Raw genomic sequence first — 25,705 nt, forward strand, 5'->3', positions numbered from 1 at the left:
TAATATAAGATATTAATATATGCTTTAAAATTAGTATTTCCAAAATTATTAGATACTGAAATTGATACAAATTTTCAGAATATCTAGGTACTCAGACTCAGTAAAAAGATAAATGAATTAACCTTACAATGCTGCAATATGCATTTCCTAAGATTAAAATATGTGGTATTACAACACAACATTATGTTATCAATTAATTTTCTGGATATTGATAAAATAAAACCAATGTATACAATATATTATTTATTAAACTAAAAATAATACAAAGTGGTCCTATTATTTACAACGATCGTTTAGTTTTTTCAAACTTTTTAATATCAGCGCCATCTATGAGCCATGATGTCATTTACAAAATTTATTAAAGCGCCATCTTTTGATACAAAATGGAAGTTATATAAACTAAAGTGGAGAATTCTCAATCAGAATTAATTTCTTCTGCGACTTGTTGCCACTTGGCGACTAGAGACGACACTGTTTTATGCTTCATTCCTATTGAACTGGAGATCTTTACCTGTGAATTAATTAAAATAAATTTATTACTTGCTCATGGATAAATTAAACACAAACATGTTATAGAATGAATGAAACAAATAATACAGTTTCTATTATATAATACTAGCGGCTTTGCCCGTGGTACATATTTCGCAATAAAAGGTTATGCTATGTTATGTGTATTGTATGTAGCCTATGTTCTTTCTCAGGGTCTAAAGATTGTCTGTGCCAAATTTCATCAAAATCGGTTGAGAGGTTTAAGCGGGAAAGCGTAACAGACAGATAGACAGAGTTACTTTCGCATTTATAGGGATTAGTAGGGATTGTGCCTTATAGTCTTTTGTTTTATATTTATTATCAGTTGGCGGTTCGATTCAATATTATTTCTAAAACATACAAATATTGGAAAATTTGTAACTATTTCAATCTTTTACTAGTTAATTCGAAAGTTAATTATCCTGGAACATCATTCTTGTGTGGGATAAATAATATAATGAATAAATGGCGTTTAAATCCGTTATTTTTTAATTTCTAAATCATTATTACTAATTTCAACATGCTTAATATCTATATTCCTAAGGGCCGATTTTTCAATGCTTGGATAAAACTTATTCGTCGAATAATGAATAAAACTACCATTTTAAAAACGTATTCTAATTGCCCGTATTTGACAGTTTACGTGTCATTTTAATATTATCGTGTAATACTTTATTGGACGGATAAGTTTTATCCAAGCATTGAAAAATCGGCCCTAATACTTCTAGACTCTAGAGCAAAATACAGACTATAATAAAACAACAGTATCAGAAGACAATCTTTTAAATACTAACCTTACTCTTCCGTCTACTCTTTTCCTTTTCACATTTCTCTATCTTCTCCACTGGCTTTACCTCACTATCTCTGTATCTTCTATCCCTTTCTTTCTCACTCTCTTTGTATCTTTTATCTTTCTCTTTGTCACTCTCTTTGTATCTCTTATCTTTGTCTCTCTTTTCACTGTCTCTGTTTGCTTCGGGAGAGTTGGATGCTGTCGGTGGACCGGAGGAGTGTTTCTCTAGTTCTGCTATATCGCTGTAGAAGGATAGAAGCTCGTCGCCTATCTCTTTCTTTGGTTCCTGAAATGATGATATTAATACTACATGAAAAAAAATACATATAAAGTAGTGTTAGAAAGTTAAAGTTAGTTATAAATGAAAAGATATTATTTCTTTTTATTTGTTGGATATGAACAAAAACTGTCGGTTTTGATAATTTTATAATCATTGTGTGCAGCTTGTAGTTATAATAAGTGATGCATGCAGTTTGTTGTATACAGTTTCCTTAGTTATAGAATGTGGATTGTTGATTGTGTGAGAGATGTATTATGTACAGTTCATCTGTGTGTATAATGTGTTACAGTGTCTGAGTTTTGTATTGTGTATTTATTACACCAGCACCAGTTTGCGGTGCGCACTTCACTTGCAGCATTAGTTGCGTGCGTTTTTCGTAGTGTTTGCCATGCGTTAAGTAAAGTAAAAGTAAAGTAAAAAATTTTTATTCAAAAATCAAGCATACAATATCGTTGAACTTATGACAATAAGGCTGTTAACACAGTAAATAGCGTATACATCATTTGAACCAAGATGCCCACACTAGACTCGTGGCCTGTATTGTGAGCATCAATGCAAAATAAAAAAAAACAATCAAAACTAGATATGGATGTAAATGAAATGACGATTTATTATAAGTGGTATGTAATACTGTGTAGCGTAAAGTGCTTACTGTTTAGTGTGTATTTGACGATCGTGTGCAGTATATCCAGGTATATTATACTCACGGGCGGCGGCGGGGGCTGTACTTTCGGCACAAGCGGCACTTGCGGCACATCGTCGGTGCCGGGCGGGGGTGGGTCGTCCCACGCGGGGGGAGGGGGGGTTGGTAGACGAGGGGGGGTCGCCGGCGGAGGGGGAGGGGGAGGACTCTCCTGTAGAGGGAAAAAATATTATAATTTATACTGAAACATTGATTTAATGTATAAATTGTTTTAGTAGCCTTTTTATATTTTGATACTTTTATATGCGAATGTCTGTATATTTGTTTGTTTGTTAGTCCTTCACACAAAAACTGCTGAACCGATTTTCATGAAAAAGATAAAAGATAAAAGATAATGATGCGGTAATAGATAGAGTGATTCAAGATGAAGATTTTAGTGTATAATTTATTAGGTTTTAGACAAAGCGGGCGAAGCCGCGGGCGGTAAGCTAGTGTAATAATAATTGATTCATTTATTTGAGCAATTATAAAGATTTTTGCTAGTTACACACCGAAATAAAGGCTGTTTTTCGCAAGAAACCAGGCAGAGGCTTGATTAACTAGCATACATACCCTATCCGGCGGCGGCGGTGTAGTGCATATCTCCATATCCGTGCTGGCCACAGCCGGGTACTCCCACTGCAGCAGCCCGTCCGCCTCGCGCTTGTAGCTGTAGCGCCCCGCGGACCTGCCCGGGTTGGACCGTTAGTACACACCCGGGGAATTTGGGTAATGCCCCGGGAGTTTAGTGGTGGATCGCGTTTTAAGGATTTAGAAAGAGACGTGTGTTTTTAAAGTGGACTACATAAAACGTGGAGTAGCTGGATTTGAAATAAAATGCGTATGTTTTTAAAGTTGGCTACATAAAAAAGAACGTGGAGTAGCTGGATTTGAAAGAAGAGACGTTTAATTTCAAAGTGGGCTATTATAAAAAGGAACGAAAAGTAGCAGGATTTAAGCAAATGCGTTTTTTTTTAAGTAGACGTAGTACGTAGATTGCGTTTTAAGGATTTGAGAGAAAATACGTTTATTTGCCAAGCAGGCTACATTAAAAAGTATAAGAAATAGTTGATATAATTTGGCGTGGATGAATTTAATTACTGCAAACGCGAATATGTCGCTGCAAGAGCTACCTTACATCTCAATTGAAGGTCCGAAGGCCGAATTTAAAAGAAAAATCATAGATCGGTAAAAAAATATAATAAAGACACTAACAAGTATTCTCCTTAACTTTTCTTTTAATGTTATTATCAAGTCAGACACCTTTAATCACTATTTTGCTATTCCTCTTTTAAAATTTCTTTACTACTGTTTAACTTGCAATTGTCCGACGAAGCCTATAAAGATACTTTTTTCTAAAATTTGAACTATAGAATTAATTTAACTGTCCAGCCATAAATTCAATATAACGTATACTTAGAACACGATACCACCAACTAAAATCGCGGGGGCAACTTAAGCTATAACACAAAGGACCAGTTCAGAAACGTATCAAAAAACCAATTTCTGGACCATTCCCATAAAATTCAAATGTTCATACTAAACCCATGAGCTGTAAGAAGCTTCATATAAAGAAGCTCGACCGCCATTCGATTTTCGTCCTTATGCCGTTCTGGAAAAGATCAAAGTGCATTATCAAGAATATAAATGGTAAATAACAAAAATGTTATCTTACCAGTTTCACGCGCGACGTATCTCAGCATCCGATGATCTTCTTTCTTCTTATTGCTTCAACGATTTGTTGGAACTTTTAGTGGCTTTATACAATTATTTTTATCGGCCCGTATTAATACCTTTTAAATACTGACTTATAAACAAAACATACTAGAAATGAAGCGAAACAAATGATTGTTTTTATATTTTGAATTTAATTTTTATCAAAACTTTTACATTTGGAACAATAACGGATGTTTATAAAAGCAAAACATAAATAAACCATTTCGCGAAAATCTATTTTGTCTTCAGACTTAAGGTCAATAATTACAGAGAAAAATAATCATACATATTTAACATTTACATTTCAATCAAGGCTAAAAACAAAAAAAAAACCACTAAATAGAACTAAATAATATAAACCTCATTAATTCTTAATATTATATTAATAAGGGCCAGCGGAGAATCGACAAAAATGTTAAGATATTAACACTTTTATCACTTACAAGTTTTCGGGTTACTGAATTAAAGAAACTCAAAATTATATCGATAAATATTTTATTTAACAATAATAATTCAGGTACTTTTTATCACAGTTATATCACAATATTGTTAACATATTGAATAAAAATCAGTCTTCTATCTTTAATACGCATTTTATGCATATTTTATTCCATTTTCACATTCCCATGTAAAAATGGTTTAAAAGTTTAATTTTTACATTGATTATAACTCATTTTTTTATTTAAAACTGACTGAAATTAAAAACATTAATGTGTGTATTACATATACGTAAGTTTACGAGATAACCACGTTGGTATCAGGATTGAAAATGATTTCAAAATTCATTCCTAAACAATTCACATTATAATATTGTAAAAAAAGTAGTAATCTGAAGATATTCTCGGTTAACAATTAGACTTGTTTGATGACAGAATATGGAAAATAAAATTTTAATCGACTACATTAGAAGCATTTATAATCTTCATTTTCGATTCCGGCTTGAAGGACCACATTTTATATATTTATTTATTATTAATGAAATTAAATTTGGAATACGCGATTATTTAAATTTTATTAATTCCATATTCTCTGACCTCACTAACACAACATCGGTTTGACGATAAAGTATAACACGTAAAATGTTGGTGTCTTCGTGGGTGTGTGTGTGTGTGTGTGTGTGTGTGTGTGTGTAATTATGAAACGTCGCGATCAAGTGTTATATCTGTACGTTTTTTCTAAAAAAAAATTAATATTACTGAACTGATCTACTTATCTGAAATTGTGGTATTACAATAATTGCTTATAATTGCTTTGCTATTCATATCTCAAATAATAGTTTTGTAAATTCGTATATCTCGTACCGTTACGCGCATTGATGAGTCTTTAATATTATGTCACTTATATGAGCGCGTGTGTGCGTGCGTGTCGGTGTACGTGTGCATGTGTGTCGGTGTACGAGTAGTTGTACGCGTGTGCGTGTATTATCGTATATAAGTACGCGCGCGCATATGTGTCTCATATATCGCATGTTCGTATTGGTGTACGTGTGTTTGTGTGCGCGCATGTATCTCATATGCAACGTGTGTAGGTGTAGCGGCGCGCGTGCGCGTGTGCGTGCGGGTCTATATATAGGGGCTTGTACCTCTGGAAGACGCAGTGCCAGCCGGGCGGCGCGGCGCCCCGCTCGTGCGCGCCGAGCGCCGCCGCCGCGCCCGCCACCCAGCGCCGCCAGTACGGCGCGGACAGCGCGCCTGCGCGGAACGCTGACACTAGCGTCTGCAATATTATATCAAAATATTTGTTAATAAATTTGTTTGTTTACACATGATTCTTATTTCTAGTCTAAACTTTTTTTGAAGTGAAAACTTCTTTAGCGGCGTTGAGCACTTTTTCTATAATGGGTATAAAATCTTAAACTCGCGTCAGGACACGTGACCTGATCGAAAAAGCGTAAGACGGATACCAGTCCAAAATATCAAACATGCTGAACGTTAATAATCAAGTTTTCACTTCTGCCGGCACTCCCGGAGTGCAACCCGTCTTTTTTTTAATACCACTACACTGCATAATAAAGCATGTCAGAAAAGGAATGAGTAAAGTAAATCCTTCTGGTTCATAAACAGTTAAAAGTCACTTCAACATTTTTATGATATTAACCCATTGACCACCGAGCGCCCCGATCGGGCCACGACACAATAGATTTTCTATTGTGTCTGTGATTCCGGGGCCTGATGGATTAAACATATACTTAAAATGGTTATGATAAAAGTTTAAATACAATTGCAAAAAGATCCACTGAACAGCACAAACCTTTAATAATTGCAGAGATAGTCAAGAGAAGCCGTATTGCAATATTTTTTACAATTAAAATTTTACTTTCTACAAACATAAAAACCCAATGATAACTGACCTGCATTTGTACCATCATCTCTTGAACCGGAGTGAGTGGTGCCGGTTGCACTTGCATCAGATACTTTAACTTAGCTTCCACTAAATCAGCCAAGTCATCTAACGCCTCATCTTTCTTATCTTCATTCAACACTTCCCCTTTCGTGAACATCAAACCGTTGCCATAATTAATAGCATTTTTCGGCGCACTGTCTTCATTTTCTTCGTTAAAACCTAAACCCATTCGTTCACTTGAAAACCCTTCAATATGCGTACTATATTTCGTTGTATACGCCGGAACTTCTATTTTCTCTTTCCTTGGAAGGAGTGATTTAGATATTCTGAGTTTTCTAGTTTCACCTTCCGTTACATCAGTAAGGTAGATATTCTTCTTTTTTTCCTTTTCAGGAGGTGGTGGCGGTGGTTTATCTACAATTTTGGTTTCATCTATATTAACTGCACTAGGGAATAACGGTCCGTTTGTATGTTTGTCTTCTAGACTTGGAGTAAGACTACGCGGCGAATTCGATATACTTTTATCGTCAAATATGTCTACTTTTTTACTTTTAGCTTTAGGTAGTTCCTTTTGCTCAATCTCTTGTAATAGCTCATCAATGTCTAAATCTTTCACTGATTTAGGTGAATTTGTTCTTGATGTATCATCTTTTATTATTTTCTGTAACTCTGAAGGAAGTTCACCCCCTAATTTTTCTAACAACATGGCCTTATCTTTGAGTTTCTTTAACAATTCACTTTCGTCTTGACTGTCTTCATCGGATTTTGTTACTGGCTTGGGAGTTAATTTGCTTTCCTGTAACGAAATGAACAATATTCTGGTATATAAACAATACTAATATATTTTTAATACTTTTTTTATATTTTCGTCACCTCAGATTGAAAACTTAGCCATCAAAGTGCATAGTAATAAATCCAATCTCACTAAATTCTATATCATTAAATAACTTGAACCCACTAAGCAAAAACTATAAGATTACATAATTTTTGCAAAGTGTTTCCAAAATTAAATGACAATTAAGAAGTTAGTGATCTTGAAACATTACTTTGTGGCTATTTGCCAGTTGCATTTTCAGCTTGCGCTTCTCATCATTGGTGTTACAACAAACTTAATAAGGGATAAGTAAAGAAATATACATATAAACATACTATACATGTTTTTAGCATGTTTTTAAGAAATTTCAATCATTCTAGCTCATATTAAAAATAATACATACATTTCTATTATGATGATAATGCAATTTCTACTGTAAATACAGTAGAAATTGCATCATCTTTATTAATCTCAATCAAAAATAATCTAATGCCTACATTCATTTAAAAATGTAATATCTTCTTATTTTTATGCTACGAATATCATAAGTCTGTAGTTCTATACAAGAAACTATCAGTTTTTATAGAGAGCAAAACATTCCCTAATTTTCCAAACAAAAAACAAATTAATTTAATACACATAAAATAAAGTTAATACCTCCTCCTTAACAATTTCTTTACTTTCTTCCGGTTTCACATCAACCAAGTCAGGTGGTAGTTCCGGTCCTATGGGCGCAGAATAACTCTGATTATCAGGTAGCGAGGGTCCATATTCCAATACTTTGGTCTTCTGTTTCTTCGGCTGATGCTTTGGGGGTTTAGGTGTGATCTGCGGTTTAACAATCTCTTGCTCATCGTTAGATTCCGAATCTGAGTTGTGGTAGGACGTGATCAGTTCTATTTTGTACCTGTAATAAGTTGGAGGCTTAATAACGAGACATTGGTAAGATTTGATATAATACATGGCTAATCCATACTAATATTTTAAATGCGAAAGTAACTCTGTCTGTCTGTCTGTTACTCAATCACGCCTAAACTACTGAACCAATTTTCATGAAATTTGGTATGGAGATATTTTGATACCCGAGAAAGGACATAGGCTACTTTTTATCCCGGGAAAATGACGCAATCCCGGAAATCCCACGGGAACAGGAACTATGCGGATTTTCTTTGACTGCACGGACGAAGCCGCGGGCGGAAACCTAGTTTTATATAATTTATAGAGATGAGATATGTTATTATAAAAAATTCAATTAATAAATTATACTTTTACTACATTATGTGCAAATATTGTTCAGGACACCCTAATAACTTAAGCCTTTATAGTATACTAGCGGTCCGCCCCGGCTTCGCCCGTGGTACATATGAAAAATAGATGTTGGCCGATTCTCAGACTTACCCGATATGCACAGAAAATTTCATGAGAATCGGTCCACCCGTTTCGGAGGAGTATGCAGACTAACATTGTGACACGAGAATTTTATATATAAGACTAGCGGTCCGCCCCGGCTTCACCCGTGGTACATAAGAAAAATAGATGTTGGCCGATTCTCAGACTTACCCGATATGCACAGAAAATTTCATGAGAATCGGTCCACCCGTTTCGGAGGAGTATGCAGACTAACATTGTGACACGAGAATTTTATACAGGGTTACAGGTTAAGTCGACCTATTCCTGTTAAGAGCGTGTAGTAGGGGTCAAAACAAACTGATTTGATCATATAATACCATATCCAAAAGTTAGCCGTTGAAGAGTTATTGCAATTTTAATTTTTTTCTTGAAAATGCCACTTTATCTTCGCATTTAGCGTTTAATTTTTTATTTTACTTATTTGGTCTGGGTTTTTTTGAGTTTTTAAGTAAAGGTTGAGCTAAACAATAATTCTCAGCAATAAAAATCCATATCGCTGCAAACAATTCAGAGAAATGGCTTTTAAACTAAAAATAATAACATTAAAATAATTAAGTTAACTCGTTTTAAACAAAGATATTGAAAAAAATCTCTATGAAAATGTGTCTGCAGATGTTTTTAAAAACATGTGCATGTTCTTAGCTATGTAAAAAGGTATGATAACCTCAGGTAGCATTCGTAGATTCCAAGAAATCGGGAATAAACTTGGTATGGGGAAATAATTCTTAGAATAGCTCATTAACATCGGTCTAGTTATTATCTGCCTATGCGAACAATAAAGGGTTGTGCCGCGTGATTATGATGTCTCACTCACACGCTGCAACTATCTCGCTTCCACCTACTGGAGACATTTTGATGTGTTACGGGTTTTGTCAAGGTGTATCTGCACATGCTCGTGCGGAATACATGACCCGCTATCCTGACCGTCGTGCACCAGATGTTAGTGTCTTCGAAGGGACCTATCGTCGCCTTAGAGAAACTGGTTCGATTCTAAGATGACGAACAGACGTTGGTCGGCCATCTGTCCGGGATGAGGAAGACGAAGAGGAAAATGAAATTAAGCGATTTTTTCTAATGGATCCCACGATATCAACAAACATTGTTGCCCGAGAACTTGGTCTGTCTCAGTGGAAAGTATGGTTCACAATGAACACTTCAGGATATTACCCATATCACTACACGCCCGTGCACGTGATGGAAGAAGGAGATCCTTTAAGAAGACTAGATTTTTGTAGATTCATGTTGAATGCGGATCTGGAAAATCCCTCGTTTTTTCAAAAAAAATTTATGGACAGATGAGTCCAAATTTGATCAAGACGGTATCACAAACTACCATAACGCTCACTATTGGGCTCCGAAAGCACGTGGCAATCCTAACAAGAAGAATCCAAAAAAATCACAAAGACGATTCAGTCTTAATGTGTGGATGGGGATAATTTCAAATAAATTAATTGGACCATACTTCCTTCCGGACAACCTAAATGGTGAAAATTATGAGACCTTTCTGCGCCAACATTTAAGCGACCTACTTGAAGACATACCCCTGACTTTGTTAAGAGACATGTGGTTCCAACATGATGGCTGCCCTGCACATTACAGAAGAAGTGTTAGAGAATGGTTAGACATCAACTATCCAAACAGATAGATCGGAAGAGGTGGGCCCATACCATGGCCGGCTAGAAGTCCAGACCTAACCCCCATGGACTTTTACGTATGGGGGCATATGAAGAGTCTGGTGTACAATGAGCCGAACCCGATTCCATCTGTTAATATTTTACGACAAAAAATTATCGATGCAGCCAATAAGATGAGGAACCAATTAACAACTGGGGTAGTCAAGAGTTTTCTGCGGAAAAGGTTTCGAATATGTGTTCGCAATAGAGGAAGACATGCTGAGCAGGAACTGTAAAGTTTTTAAGAAAAATAAATTATGACAAAATTTATTCTGATGTTGTACTTTACTAACACTGTCCCATGTTTATCCCCGATTTCTTGGAATCTACGAATGCTACCTGAGGTTATCATACCTTTTTACATAGCTAAGAACATGCACATGTTTTTAAAAACATCTGCAGACACATTTTCATAGAGATTTTTTTCAATATCTTTGTTTAAAACGAGTTAACTTAATTATTTTAATGTTATTATTTTTAGTTTAAAAGCCATTTCTCTGAATTGTTTGCAGCGATATGGATTTTTATTGCTGAGAATTATTGTTTAACTCAACCTTTACTTAAAAACTCAAAAAAACCCAGACCAAATAAGTAAAATAAAAAATTAAACGCTAAATGCGAAGATAAAGTGGCATTTTCAAGAAAAAAATTAAAATTGCAATAACTCTTCAACGGCTAACTTTTGGATATGGTATTATATGATCAAATCAGTTTGTTTTGACCCCTACTACACGCTCTTAACAGGAATAGGTCGACTTAACCTGTAACCCTGTATATAAGAAGATAAGAACACATAGTTTGTGTTAGGGATAAATACTTACCTAATATTTAAGAAATGAAAGACACAAACTTTCAGCCTTTAGAGGAAGTAAAATCAACAAAAACATATAATATTATTGAGCTAACGCAATTTTTTTTTGGAATTTAAAAGAAATTTGATTAGTTAGCATAAAAATGTGTTATTATAATGCTAATCACTACATAGTATAAAACAAAGTCGCCTTTTATGTCCTTATGCCCCCATGTATGCGTAAATCTTTAAAACTACGCAACGGATTTCGATGCGGGATTTTTTAAGGATAGAGTGATTCAAGGGGAAGGTTTTAGTTCACAATTTATTAGGTTTTAGACAAAGCGGGCGAAGCCTCAGGCGGATAGCTAGTAAATAATATAATACAATTAATATAATATTCATACACTTACTCATCCTCACTGTCACTGGAAGGCCTTTTCTTTGGGTTTTTCTTGTTTTTGGAAGTTTTCTCATTTTTCTTGGAAGGTTTTACGGAAGGCTTAGCTACTTTTGATGGCGTGCTTTGTTTCTCCGCTAACGCCTGTTGATACAATTGCCATTCCTCTGCGGATACTTCTGCTGAACCTGAGTTATATCAACATTTAAATAAACAATAAAAATTGATGATACATTTTTATAGTTTTGTATTTTGACCATTCAAAAGCGCTACTTTTCAAAGTCTATTTGATTAATAAATGTATGAGTCTTACACTTTATCTAAAACTAGCTCTGCTCTGCAGTTTAATCCGCAGTGATTCGCTCCTGTTGGTCTTAGCGAGATGATATAATATAGCCAATAGCCTTCCTCGATAAATGGGCTATCCAACACAGAAATAATTTTTCTACTTCGACAACTAGTTCCTGAGATTAGCGCGTTCAAACAAACAAACAAACTCTTCAGCTTTATAATATTAATATAGTTAAATATTTGTAAAAAATAAACACAAACACATACCTACTGTAGTCAACTGTTGTTGCGCTAATTTTAACGCCAATAGATACTCTGGAGGTGCTTCCCATGTGACTGCGTTTGTATGTTGGTTCCAGTAATATGTAAAACCACTGTTCTCATCATAGCAAGCAGACCAAGCTAAATAGTAGAGTTTCACATTAAAATAGTATTAATCAAAGTAAAGGTTGCTCAGATATTTTTTACACCTTGGGTTACATTATTGCATTTTTTGAAAGGATCTCTAATTTGTTTTAAATGCAATATAGCCTATGTTGCTCAGTGAAGATGCAGCTTTCTAATGGTGAAAGAATTTTTGAAATGGAAGTCGAATGTTCCAAACACAAAAATAAGTACTTACAAGCTAAATATTTTTTTTTTTTTTTAATAACGAATGAGTGTTCAAACACAATAGATACTGATGTATTTAAAATCTATAGTATTCTAACAATGAAAATTTAATATCTTGAGCACTACGTCCGTGGTTAATTTCAATTTGAACGTATAATCACTGATTTTCAGTACTTAAAGCTGTAAAATTAGTATAGGTTATTACTCTGATAATAACACTTACGGCAATGTGATATTGGCGGTGGATGGATGGCGGCTGAAGCGTGGTCGTTTGTCGCATAGCTTGTCGGCAATTTTACACTTCCTTGCGGCTTCTTGGGCACTGAACCACCATCGTCGGAATCATCGGAATCGCCATAATTTACAAGCAATCCTAGCGGATTAGCCTTACTCATTCTTATATCTATATACGTTTAGAAGTATTTTCATAACATGTACTGTTTCACTGAAAAATCCTCATCGAGGTTTGCACTTTATAAAAAAGGTAATAAAATATTGCAATTGAATAGTTTGCGAGTAGTTATTTTTCACAAAAGCGTTTTTACTTTTTTTATCACTGACAGGTGTCTGAAAATGAAGTTGAACCCATAGACTACAACAATATTGCCACTTCTATTAAAACCATAGACATGGCATAGATAATAATATGTCTATGAAAATCAAAATAATTGCAATGTTATATAAAAAAAATAATTTCTTATTTTACCAACCTTGATATTTCGTATATTGTAAAGGTTTCCAATTTTATAATATAACATTATTAAATATTAATATCACATTAGTAAAATATTAATATGTACTTGTAGTCTATGACTGTGTGCCCTTGCTACTCTGTGGCATTAGTCCCTTGCCTTGTCTGTAGACGTAATTTAAAAAAATGTTTATTTTGAATTTTGAATTGAATTTGATGCCTCAATTCGATTTAAATTTTCGTTTGTTTTATTTTTATCTCGTTGCTGGTAACCTGTTTAACTGTTTAATTATTAAAGATTAAGATTTATTTAAAGAGTTAGTTTTTTAAATAATCACATCTTGGACGAGAAAAAATAGGTAAGTACGGTTTACGGTCTACTTTTTTTAGTGATCTGAACATAAATTTACATTCACAACACAGTGCCAACAGGTATGTATCTACCTATTGAAGAATATCTATTTTTATAGTAGCCACTAGGTACCTAGGCATTGTCTGGCCTCATTTAACTGATGAATCCGGGATAAAATCTTTAAAATTATAGGGGACCCAGGAGCAAACAAAAGTACCGCTTTTTCATACAAACGTAGTCCCCTGTTTCCTCCCTGGATTGTGCCACTAGAGCTCTACACTAACACTTTGTTTTACTATTAATCTATGGTAACTTTATCCATGTTCCTACGTTTTCCTTTTTGTCATATCTTAATACAAGATAATATGAATCCTACTAATATTATAAAGGCGAAAGTTTGTATGGATGTATGGATGTTTGTTACTCTTTCATGTAAAAACTACTGAATGGATTTGAATGAAACTTTACCACAATATAGCTTATACATCAGAATAACACATAGGATAGGTTTTATCCCGGAAATCCCACGGAAACGGGAACTATGCGGGTTTTCCTTTGAAAACGCGGGCGAAGTCGCGGGCGGAAATCTAGTCATATATGAATCTTTCAAAACGTAAGAAATATATCCGTTATGTTCCGTCTTCCATAAAACTAATTTTTGAACATTATAATATAAAAAAAGCAAAACCTAGGAACATAGCCTATACTTTTCTCTACTAAAATGAAAAAAGTAATTAAATCGATCCAGTATTGGAAGAGGAAACAGTTGTCCCTGTCGCGCTCTACAGGTAATAAATAAAACAAGAAATACATTTTAGTATTTAATTTAACTTAACTTTCTACATAGGCACGTGTAAAATATTACAACAATGTATAAAAATAAATCTATTTGTACACAACTATTACGAATTAATAAACAACAGATGTCAGTAACAAAATATACATGATAATATATAATAATTAATAGCCAAAAAATATAATAAGACGTAAGTATAAAGCGAATAAAATTACTCCATCAAAATGGCAAGATCAAATTCTTTCAAATTGTATAAAAATAACAATTTTTAAATGTGTTGTTGTGTTGAATACAACTATAAAATCATAATTATTCTTATTACCTACATATATTTTGTTTTATTACTTATCAATTTGATCATACATTCACTGTATATTGTATTTATTAAATATATTTCATACAATTTAGTAGATAATAAATGAACCTTATCGATTTAAATAACGATTCTAGCGTGTTACTATGTTAAAGAATTAAGATTTGTACAAGTTTCGTATTCAAAATTACCATCAGTGGGTGTGTACAAAATCTTGAAAGCCATATGTACAATTTGTGAACGTTATCATCTATTGTATAAGGCTCCTTATTCTTCATTGCTTTTATTGTCGGTGTATCACAGTGTTAAGCCTTCTTGTATTCTACTGTATATTCTACAAAGATACTCGTCTATCTTGCATTCGTTAAATTGGTATTGAGCATATTATGTTCGCTGTTTAGTACCTAAAGACAAGGGATTTATGTGAATCATTCAAATTATAATGACTCGTACAACTATGTGAATAAATAATTTACTAACAGTGTTACCGTTTAACTACACAAGGCTCGCATTTACCAGGTTCAAGATAGGCTGGATGGCATTGAGGACAGTTAGGGTTTTCTCCATAACTAGACCTCCCGGCCCTTGATACTTCAACTTGGAAGGAAGTCTGTGCTTCATCGTCACCGTAACCTGGGTGAGGATTGTCTAAAGGAAATACGTAGTCTGGTACAAAGTAAGAACTAATATTGTACTCTGTGTTGCTTGGTGTTAGATCAACAGTCGCTGGCGTAGTTCTTGGTGCGCTAAATGGTCGTTTTCCTTGAGATTTTTGTGGAACGTTAGTTACATTCGTGAAGTTACTGAACTTTGGTGGTTCGAGCTCCAGTGCAGGTACTGCCCATTTCCATTCGTAGTAGATTGGTGGTCCCATTGTAGTGGTCATACCCAGTGTTGGGAAATCTTTTTTCGGTGGCAGCAAATCTCTAGAAGGTTCTGGTATAGTGGAAGTCTGTTGTGTGGAAGGTGTAGTTTGTGTGTCTTGTGATTTCACTTTGGAATTTACAGAATCAAATCTAGATTCAGTTTTTGATCCTTTCTTGTTTTCCAGCTTGACGAAGTTAAAGTTCTTGTCGTTGTTTTTATTCTTGCGCGGAGTTCTGTCTTCTTCTGCACTAGCTTGTCCAGCTGGTAAATGTTGGTTGAGATTTAAGATCTCCGCTTGCGTCATGGACGTTCCGATAGTACGTGTATCGGGAGAATTTGGATCGAAGCGTTTAATAAAATTGTATACTGAATCTTCTGGTTCCATTCTGATGTCTAATTGGCCAGCGCCATCATTAGAGCCTGGAGACGGCAGGAAAGGTGGGTTCAATTCTTTGGACGGTGCTTGTATTTTAGGGGTTTCTTTGACTGGTGTATGTCTTGTAGGTTGGGCTAATATATCATCGTTATCATTGTCTATGTAGCGAGGAGTTGTTGACCGTACGCCGGTGCCAGTGGACCAGGATGAAGGTGGCCGGTAGTTTTGCTTATCGCTGTCCAAACCGTTGTTGTTAGCGCTGGATAGAGAATCAGCTATGCCGACGATGCTGTTGCCAGGGTGGATTGAGAACTGAAAGGGAGCAAATTAAATATTAAATGATTGAACATTTGCTTGTAGGTACTTTGCTTACTAAATATTCATCGAATGGACCGAAAAACAAATCAAACCAGAGATCGTTTATGCATATTGTAGTGTGTACTGTATGTTATGTAAGTATGTGTATTGTGTGCGTCATACTATATAGTTCTGTGGTTTTTAGTTTATGTGCAGTGTAATCTATTAAATCTGTTTTTATTAAAGAAGGCAGGATGATTTCAAATTCTTGGAATTGGCTGATTACTATAGAATACATAGGATAAATATTTTTTTATTACCTTTGTTTCAGATTCCTTAAGACCATCGTAGTAATTACTATTCGGTGGAACAGAGAGTATGTCAGGTCGAGGGGTCCGTTGTCGCATCTCCTCATCAGACACGAACGGTTTATCTCTTTGACCTGCAATTAAAAAATACTTTTAGTTAATGATTGCATAACTTGTTTAATTAATGCAAGGAAACTCCGATGTGAGTTGATTGCGTGATATATTATCACGAATGCATCGTCATTATAAAGTAGATGCATACTGCAAGCTTCTACAAAATGTTTCCATGTGAATTGTGATTGATATATTATTTAAACTATAACTTAATACAGTCTAATTTCAGTTACAGTTAGAAATGATGAGGGATGACATGAGGGAGACGAAGAAATTATACTAGACAAAGAAAGTTGAGAATTTTCTTAATACACTGCTGTCTGGTATGTCTACCTAAAGACTAAAGCCAGAAGACGTGATAACTGATAAAATATGACTGAATCATCAGAAGAAATTCTTGGCCCATTAATACATGACACTTACAGATGATTTATTGAAATGGGTACACGGCCTTCTACACACAAACAGGTCATTACCGCGTGAACTCTGACATCCGATAATACATTGCCGTATTCGTGTTATCACGCAAAAAGTACCCAATTATACCACCCATGTAACGGACACACGGAAATATTGCCAAGGGCATTGCACTTGATTACGTCCATTCAAACAAACAATGATTATATGAGCAAAAACAATGTTTAGGCCATTATGTCTGACCATGTTAGGATAATAGGCGCTAAACAATTATGGAAAAAATGATAGACATCACCAGACAATGCGACGTTTTTTATTGCATTTGAAAAGTAGCAATTTGCCCATATGATTATAGAGTTTGGTAATCGGTAAGGAAAGGTTAAATAAAAAGTTACACGCAAACGTTATTGCGTATTTTAATAACAATTTATAGGTGGTAGCAATCATTAATAACCGGAGAATTATACAGACTATTTGATTTTTTTTAATATAAATTGCATTTTCCTCTACATTAATTCTAGAAGCGAAAAATAATATGCAATCAATTGAATGGAGTCATTTTTAAATACTAAACATCAATACCAAATTGATTTTGATTGACTCCTCATGTGCTAATGTACTTTTGATTATTAACAAGAGTTCAAATTATAATTTGTAAAGTGCAATACGAAGCAAGGCTGCTATTAGGTCTGTAACGACCTCCATTGAAGGATGGTTCCATAATTGTTGCAAATTTACTCATAATATTATTTAATTACAATTGTATTATTGTACGTTACGTAAAAGTTGGCAAAAATTGTTAGATGTTAATATTCTTTAATTATAACTAATAATTTTATTAAGGTAATCTCTAAGGTTTAAAATAATGAACTCATTGATACCTTGCCTAAAAGCAGAGAAGTTTTTAAGGGCAGCACGCATTTTAGTTGCTCAGATCGTTGATAATGTCAGAAACATAATTATTATTATGTTATAAGATTTAATTATTATATTGTAAGATTTAATTAGGTTGTAAAAAATTACTTGGTCATGGTAACTTCGTAATGATTGGTGTAGTTTTTGCGCTACGTATTTAAGTATGTAAGTTGGAAATTAAGTTAAAATATTAGTTTCAAGAAATATAAAAAAAAATACGGTCAACAAACCTTAACATAATATAACCACATAACTTCCTTCATATGGCTGTTAATTACAAGGATTCAAAACCAGAAATCGGACCTCAAGGCATTTAAGAAATGAGCTTTAAGTACATAAAGCCATAAAAAGCTAAAGCATCTGCAATACCTATGTCTAGACTCTAGCCAATGTTTCGTGGTAGCGATGACCACTTAACCTCAAGTGACCTGCATTCACATTATTTATCTTGTTCTGCTATAAAAAGCAGATCTGTAGGATGAACATTTGGGGTAGATTTAATAACCATTTTATTTTTATCATGGAGATATTAAAATAAATCTTCATAACATATTTCTTAAACTTATTGCCAAGCTTTATCCTTTTAGCTTCGGTCTTGGCTGGCATACAATGCTGAACTTTGTTTCGTAAAACGTACCTATAGCAGTTATAGGTATAATATTTATATGTAGTAGGTATACTTGTAGTATAGCTTAGCATATATCGTGGAAAGCTGCGCTAATAGGAGCTACCAATAAGAGCGAATCATCAAAAATTTTCAAAGGCCGCGGGAGAAAACAAATTTCTGACCCTATCAGCAAATTGACATCAAAATTTTCCTTCAAATTCGACAGTTGGTCATATAGGTATGAGTACGCTGAATAAATTTACATCTACTATTAATACAGTAGACTACAGACCTATAAGCAGATTGGCATCATAATTATCCTCCGAGTTGGAACAGTTGACCATATACCAGTGGTCGCAGATCAGCATTCGTTGTTGGAACAGCGTGGTGTTCGGACAGGAGTAGCTGAACTGCCGCCCGAGGCCATCACACATGTGGTAGATCTGGAATTAGACATGGGCTATAAGAATATGTATACTTATATTATAAATCCGAAGAGTTTAAGTTTGTTTGGTTGAAGACGCTGATGCCAGGAACCAGGGGTCCGATTTGAAAAAATATTTCAGTACCGGGAAAGGCTATTATCACACTGAGACCAATAGGAGTGGCGCAAAAAAAACACGCGGCACATATAGTTATGTACATTCGTCGAGTTGAAAGGAAAAGTACTCTAGAATACTTGAAGTAAACTTAAAAAGTATAGAGCGAATTTGAAAAAGGCTTTTTTAGTTGTGTTATTCTAAAAGACATAGTTAAAACTTTTGTTATTAGGTATTGCGTTTCACCCGAAGACGAGCGGATAGTTAATAAAAACACACACACAAGTAGAGACTCAACTCTCAACTATTGCAATTTATTTCTAAGTTATAGAAGCTTCGCTTATTTTGGCATTCGATAGATAATAACGTGTGACATGTCCAACAATATGCATTATTAATTTGAGCAAAAACAACAACCGAGAGATTAAATTCATAATGAACTTGCGCAAGTGTATAAAACACGAATGATAAAACGACATCTTCTCAGAAATAGATTCATTCACGAATCATAAATGGTCAATTTGTATAACGACCCGTTTATACGATGTGGTTTTAATCTATTTCAGATACACTAGCTTCCCGCCCACGGCTTCGTGCGTGTTGTCTAATAATACAGGGTGGAAATTTTCTATGGGCCCCAGAGGAAAATATTTTAAATACTGAAGATGGCAAATTTTGCGGAAAGGTTATATTACTTTATTTCTAAAAAGAAATAGTATGCATGTATATACAGGTTTTCGAAAATTGACACTTTCCATGACCAATTTTAAGACGTTTTAAGTTTATCATGTTACCACAGACGCAGTAGGTAGGTACCTAAGATTTATTTTATTTTATCAGCGATTACTCAAATTGTATCTGCATAAAATTAGTAAAATATCTTATTGTCAAAACTATTACCATAATACAAACGATATTGTATCGTAATGTATAGCATATTATATAATATACATAAGGACGATCAAAAGATATACATTTATTATTATAAAGTTATTACATTTATGTCGACACCCACGTTGCTAGGTTTTACTCGTTTACTATTTATTTTATTTCCATTAAAATTCAACATTATAATGGTCAATAAGTATAGGCTTAATGGAATGTACTGATTAATACCTATGTGAAAAACACTAATATAGCCATCCATGATTTAAATACCTGTAAATTAAGTTTTTTGATCATAGTTAAGGTAATAACTAATGATAATAAATACTTACGTTTATTGTAGGAACATGGGAAAGAACGTATATAAGACCCGATTAAAGTTGAAGATGAACACACGATTAAAGTTTGTACAAATATATTATTATTTATTATACTAGGTTTCTGCCCGCGGCTTCGCCCGCGCAATCAAAGAAAAACCCGCATAGTTCCCGTTCCCATGGGATTTCAGGGAATGCGTCATTTTCCCGAGATAAAAAGTAGCCTATGTCCTTTCTCGGGTATCAAAATATCTCCATACCAAATTTCATGAAAATTGGTTCAGTTCCTAGTTTAGGCGTGATTGAGTAACAGACAGACAGACAGAGTTACTTTCGCATTTATAATATTATAGTATGGATAATCTGTGGTTATACCACAGAATACATAATAGTAGTTATACCACAGATACCTAACTTAAATAATTAATAGGTAGGCACTTATTCGATAGGTACCTACTTTATTTATAAAATAGCGCGGGTATATAAACATACTTTATATATAGGTACTTGATGAAATAAAAAAATATCTTTGTTGACCTAAATATTTTTCCTATTGTTCCATCCTGTTAAAAGAAGCCTTGAAATAATGCTTAATATTATATTAACGTTCAAATAATTTAAATACGTTTTTAGTTTTTACGTTATCCAGTAAACTTTAACATAGCTATTTATAATATTAAGTTTACTTCAGATTTATCTCAAAAACGATCTTCCACGAAAAAACGTCAATATTTTTTTGCGAATCCTGCCACCGCCGATTTCATTAATTGGTCCACATAAAATACAGGAAAAAACAAAATCAAATCAACGAAACCACAATTTGGCTAAAATGCAATCAAAATTATAACCAATAAAAATTCATGACCTATCGAGGGTCATCATTACAAAAGAATATTAATAAACTGTATTAACATTTATAAAAAGTTGAAATGTGATTGTTGATTTAATCAGATCACGAACAAAAAGTATTTTTTTTATTATTTTATTGCCAAGGTCTTACTTCCTCATACCAAAAGAAGACGCCATCGATAAAAACCAAGATCAAAGTAATGGCCAATTAAATCTAAATTACGTTTTGTCAAATTGGATTTGGTGTGTTTTTTCTATGAGCTTTTGTATTATCTTGAGATCCATTTAAAGTAAGTGCCCGAGGCAAAATAATAACAATATACCTTCAATATACATTATTTATTTACAAGAACAAGGCGGAGTGGTACACAGATTATAAATTTTTTTATCACTCGATTGCTAATAACATGAAACAGGGAGAAAAGCTTTAGGAAAAAGAAGCTTTCTAATCTCAAGAATTTTTCTCGAAAATGATAATAAAATATACTAAAGTTTGTTATTAATATAATAACAGATACAATATATGCTCATCAAGTTTTCACCAAAATAGAAAATGTGGGAAAATAACAAACACAGTAGGCCAAATAAATCCTTGAGTGCCATCAAGTATCACGTAACTACATAATATTCTTCAATAGTGAAATAATTTATACAATTTGTCCAGCGGTTCCTGAAAGCGTTCAAACATACAAAAGTAAAGCTTTATATTAGTATTTATGTGAATCCAATTACAATAACGCGTCTGCACTACTCAAACCTTTCTTGGAAAGATTAAGTAACTAATTACTATTATGGCGCCGTCATATTACAATAGCTATTACAGAAAATCTACCAATATGGTGACAATACCATATTAATGCGTGTTCTTGACACAGAGTCGCGTGGGTTTCTTCTCTTACATCATGAAACTAGTTAGTTAATAAATTTTTAGATTATATAAAATACTAGACAATTTCGTTCTAGAATTCTGTTTTTGGATTAATCTGTGGTTTCTGCAATAATGTACAGTGCAACAAAAAAAATGTGTTACTCTGCGAAATTTGTGATTTCAAAATAGCTCTATTTTTGAAAGTCCTCATTATTAATTATCACTATCACTACCTACATAGTATAAAACAAAGTCGCTTTCTCTGTCCCTATGTCCTTTTGTATGCTTAAATCTTTAAAACTACGCAACGGATTTGGAAGCGGTTTTTTTTAATAGACAGAGTGATTCAAGGGGAAGGTTTTAGTACCTACATAATTTATAAGGTTGTAGACAAAGCGGGCGAAGCCGCGGGCGTTATGCTAGTAAATAAATACAGAGAAAAATTTTAAGAGCTTTTTACAGTCAATCCCCGAATTATCATAGTTAAACTTATTCAAATACTAGCTTTTCACCCGCGGCTTCGCCCGCGTTTTCAAAGAAAAACCCGTTCCCGTAGGATTTCCGGGACCTATCCTATGTCCTTTCTCGGGTATCAAAATATCTCTATACCAAATTTCATGCAAATTGGTTCAGTAGTTAAGGCGTGATTGAGTAACAGACAGACAGACAGAGTTACTTTCGCATTTATAATATTAGTATGGATAAGTGAAGAACTTCAATATTCAACTATGCCCTTTCAATTATTATCCTAAAAGTACACACTTTCCTAAATTATTTACGCATCACTATTCTTCACCGATACATAACCTACAACCTTTCAACATTTTCACAATACTACATCAATACGCTAACAAACATAAAACCTCGGAAAGTAAGAGTTTAAGATCCAAAGACCTTGAACCTTATGTTACGTAACTCACGAGTGAAATTACGGCCGTCTGGTCAAGCGGTGATTCATTCTTATCTCGAGACATTCGTATGGTGAATTTTGTTTTTATTTACATATTAATTTATTCAAAATTTGTAAAAACTATCCATAAAAATATATATAGTACGACATAAAAGAGATGAAATTAATTATTTTGGAACTAATTCGTTTTTCATTACCTGGCAACCCTGAATTGGCAATGTAGCTGTCAAGTTGAATAAAAATTTGTTGTTTTTTTCGTGAAGTGGAGAATTATTGAGATAAAATTGTTATTTAGAACAAGAAATTTAAATAAAAAAGGAGACATCATGAAAAAGGTTAAACGTAGCGGTGTCCGTGATGTGGTGTATAAAGTTTTTATTCGGTGTTTGTCCGAATTTCAAGCTGGAAATTTATTGACTGATTTGGAAAACGTTTACAAACGTACAGCAGAATATACCGGTGAGATTCCATTTATTTTTGCTCAGTACTACGTAAAATAGAATATTCCATTAGTAACGAGTGTTTAATGTATGTATGTATGGCGATTATTACGTTTTCGCAAATTAATTTGAGGTTATTTGTATGTAAACAAAAACTAGTTTTTATAGTGCGACCAGCACAATTTGAGTCAAGAAGTTATATCCAATCCAACCAGCCTCAAATAAAGTACCTAGTTTAGATTTTACTACATAGTATAGTGATAACTGTTTTCATACAGCTATCTATCTATTAATCAATCAAACCATAAGAAAAAAAAATCATATTTACTGTATCATATTTACAGATACTGAAGATGCCCCGTACCCTCTTGCCAGTACTTCGAAACAGAGTGATGATCAGTCCTTTGAAGGAGTAGAATATTTAGATTTTGATGAATTATATTAATGTACAAAATTTATCTACAAAAAAAAAATAAAAATATGTGGTTTTCAAATCGCCTTGTTTTTTTCTACCCGACGGACCCAGAAAGAGGGTAATGTGTTTGAGCTGCATGTATGCTTGTTTGTTTGTATGTTTGATTCTATGTGCGCGGTGCGCCTCTGCAGTCTAAACACTTGACCGATTTTTATAAAATAACTAATTCCAAATACATTTAAGTAAAATTTGACCTAGGTAGGTCAATTAAAATACTAATGTATTTTTGTCTTAAATTACACTATTGCTACACTGAAACAATTATAACAATTATTAGATTATATTATATATACATTTTTGGATTTTTATTCTATAGTATCAAGATTGCTTGCGTCGCAGTATCAGTGTTGCTATATGAGCGACGGTGGCGCCCTCATTTATTTTCATCTCTTTTGTGTCGCACTGTAGTACGTACAAATAGAACTTACTTCCTAAAAGCAAAAGTTTTTGAATTGGATGTACCTAGTTATGTCTGTAACGCTATCAGAATAAAACGATATTGGCATTTATAATAATTGCAGTATACCTAATAGACATTTGATTTATAATAATTATTTTTTAACAAAAAACTAAACCGACTTCAAATTTTCTGAACTAAACCAAATTTAAATGGGACGAAATCGGAGGTATCAACTTTCCGAAACATAAGTAGGTATCTAAAGTTATGATAGTAACAAATACAAAAAAAATGCAGTCAATTTTCAGAACCACCTCCTTTTTTGACGTTGTTTGAATTTAAGAATGAGCTAATCCACATTAATACCTACCTACCTAATTTTAAAATTGAGCCAACCTACATACGACATAATTTTGTAAAAAAATACATTGACAGAATAAAATAAAATGGCACAATCGGTATTACATAAAATGTAAAATGATTGCAATAAAATAATTATTCTCTACACGTTTAGAATCTCGTCTTCCGTCAAAAAGTGGGTCACTTTTTAGCTCTCTTGCATGTCAAATTGTCAATGCAACTTTTTGCTAACCTACGCGCGATTCGTGCCCGATTTAAAGGTATTAATTTTAGAAATTTTGGGGTCATGACCTTATTATTACAATGGTTAAAATACGAATTTTACCTTTTTATGCTTGATATTAGTTTTAATAATAAAATTAATATTATTTTAGCACACTCTGCGTTATTGATTCGATGAGGTAAGTTCTACCGTCTACGTGGTTCTACCTTATACTTTTTAAGTAAATTAGTAGGTAATAAACTAATAACGCACTCGAAGTGACAACAGGTAAGAAGATAACGTTTTGTAACCAAATCTTTACCATCGTTTTAACTTGCTATTTTTTGTTGTACGAAGATGTGCTCTACGAGTATGTAAACAATACTTAGTATTATAATTTAAACTGTGCACATGATCCTATTGGCCCTTAACCCTTAAAGGTCTCTAAACAGCATTCCAAAGATATTAATAAGTTAAAATCAAGTGCAAATTGTGTACGACACTGATGTATAGACTATAGTCGCAGGTTTAATATAGGTATATTAAATCTGTGCACATTAATTATGAAGAATTATGTTCCAGAGACAAAATTTATAGACAAAGTAAAATTTATGACAGTCCGATTGATTTCTCGTCACGATTTTGAATCTGTAGTTAGCAATCGATGTTATTATTCTTATCTCAGTGATTTTTTTTATTTTTATTTACAAACAAATGAAAAACACAGGCAGTTATTGCAAATGAAATGAAATGACGGTATCGTCAGCAATTTTCTGTGATGTTAATAATGCAATTCTATGATTTTTGCTGGTTCTATTCAAATTTACATTTAACATGGCGGCGCTTAACATCTATCCTAAAAATGATCAATCACTGGACAAATACATATCTACTTTTTCAAACCATTAAACTAATCCAATAAATCTTACAACAACGTTATTTGCTGACGGTACGTGCGTAAAGAATGCGAACGAACGGCTTATACATAAAGATGTTTTTAATATCTATGCCCTATAGTTTAAAGAACAATGGGTGCGTCGGTGTGTCTCTATGCACCTTCCAAACGGATGCCCTTGAA

At 33.7% G+C, this 25,705-nt stretch overlaps 2 protein-coding genes across 2 annotated transcripts in view; both read right to left on the bottom strand.

Annotated features, from left to right (window-relative positions):
- Nucleotides 1-230: 230 nt before the first annotated feature.
- Nucleotides 231-12,869, bottom strand: LOC149903115 (uncharacterized). Its single transcript, XM_090109311.1, has 10 exons — nucleotides 12,556-12,869; nucleotides 11,988-12,122; nucleotides 11,443-11,617; nucleotides 7,814-8,063; nucleotides 6,350-7,138; nucleotides 5,582-5,715; nucleotides 2,849-2,971; nucleotides 2,309-2,450; nucleotides 1,323-1,607; nucleotides 231-511 (listed from the first exon to the last, which is right to left on the bottom strand). Exons 1-10 carry the CDS (start codon nucleotides 12,725-12,727, stop codon nucleotides 416-418), a joined length of 2,301 nt encoding a protein of 766 aa, XP_089965437.1. The 5' UTR covers nucleotides 12,728-12,869; the 3' UTR covers nucleotides 231-415.
- A 1,314-nt stretch (nucleotides 12,870-14,183) lies between these two features.
- LOC149903116 (uncharacterized) overlaps nucleotides 14,184-25,705 on the bottom strand; it is a 56,887-nt gene continuing 45,365 nt past the window's right edge. The window contains exons 3-5 of the mRNA XM_090109763.1: nucleotides 18,678-18,828; nucleotides 16,345-16,466; nucleotides 14,184-16,039 (exon numbers count right to left, since the gene is read on the bottom strand). Coding sequence (XP_089965889.1) covers nucleotides 14,969-16,039; nucleotides 16,345-16,466; nucleotides 18,678-18,828 — 1,344 coding nt within the window. The 3' untranslated portion in view covers nucleotides 14,184-14,968. The remainder of the gene's footprint in view (nucleotides 16,040-16,344; nucleotides 16,467-18,677; nucleotides 18,829-25,705) is intronic.

This window comes from Colias eurytheme, chromosome 14, assembly GCF_061535395.1.
Source record: "Colias eurytheme isolate Ceu_HAF_F1 chromosome 14, ilColEury1 Martin Lab GWU primary, whole genome shotgun sequence".
NCBI lineage: Eukaryota > Metazoa > Arthropoda > Insecta > Lepidoptera > Pieridae > Colias > Colias eurytheme.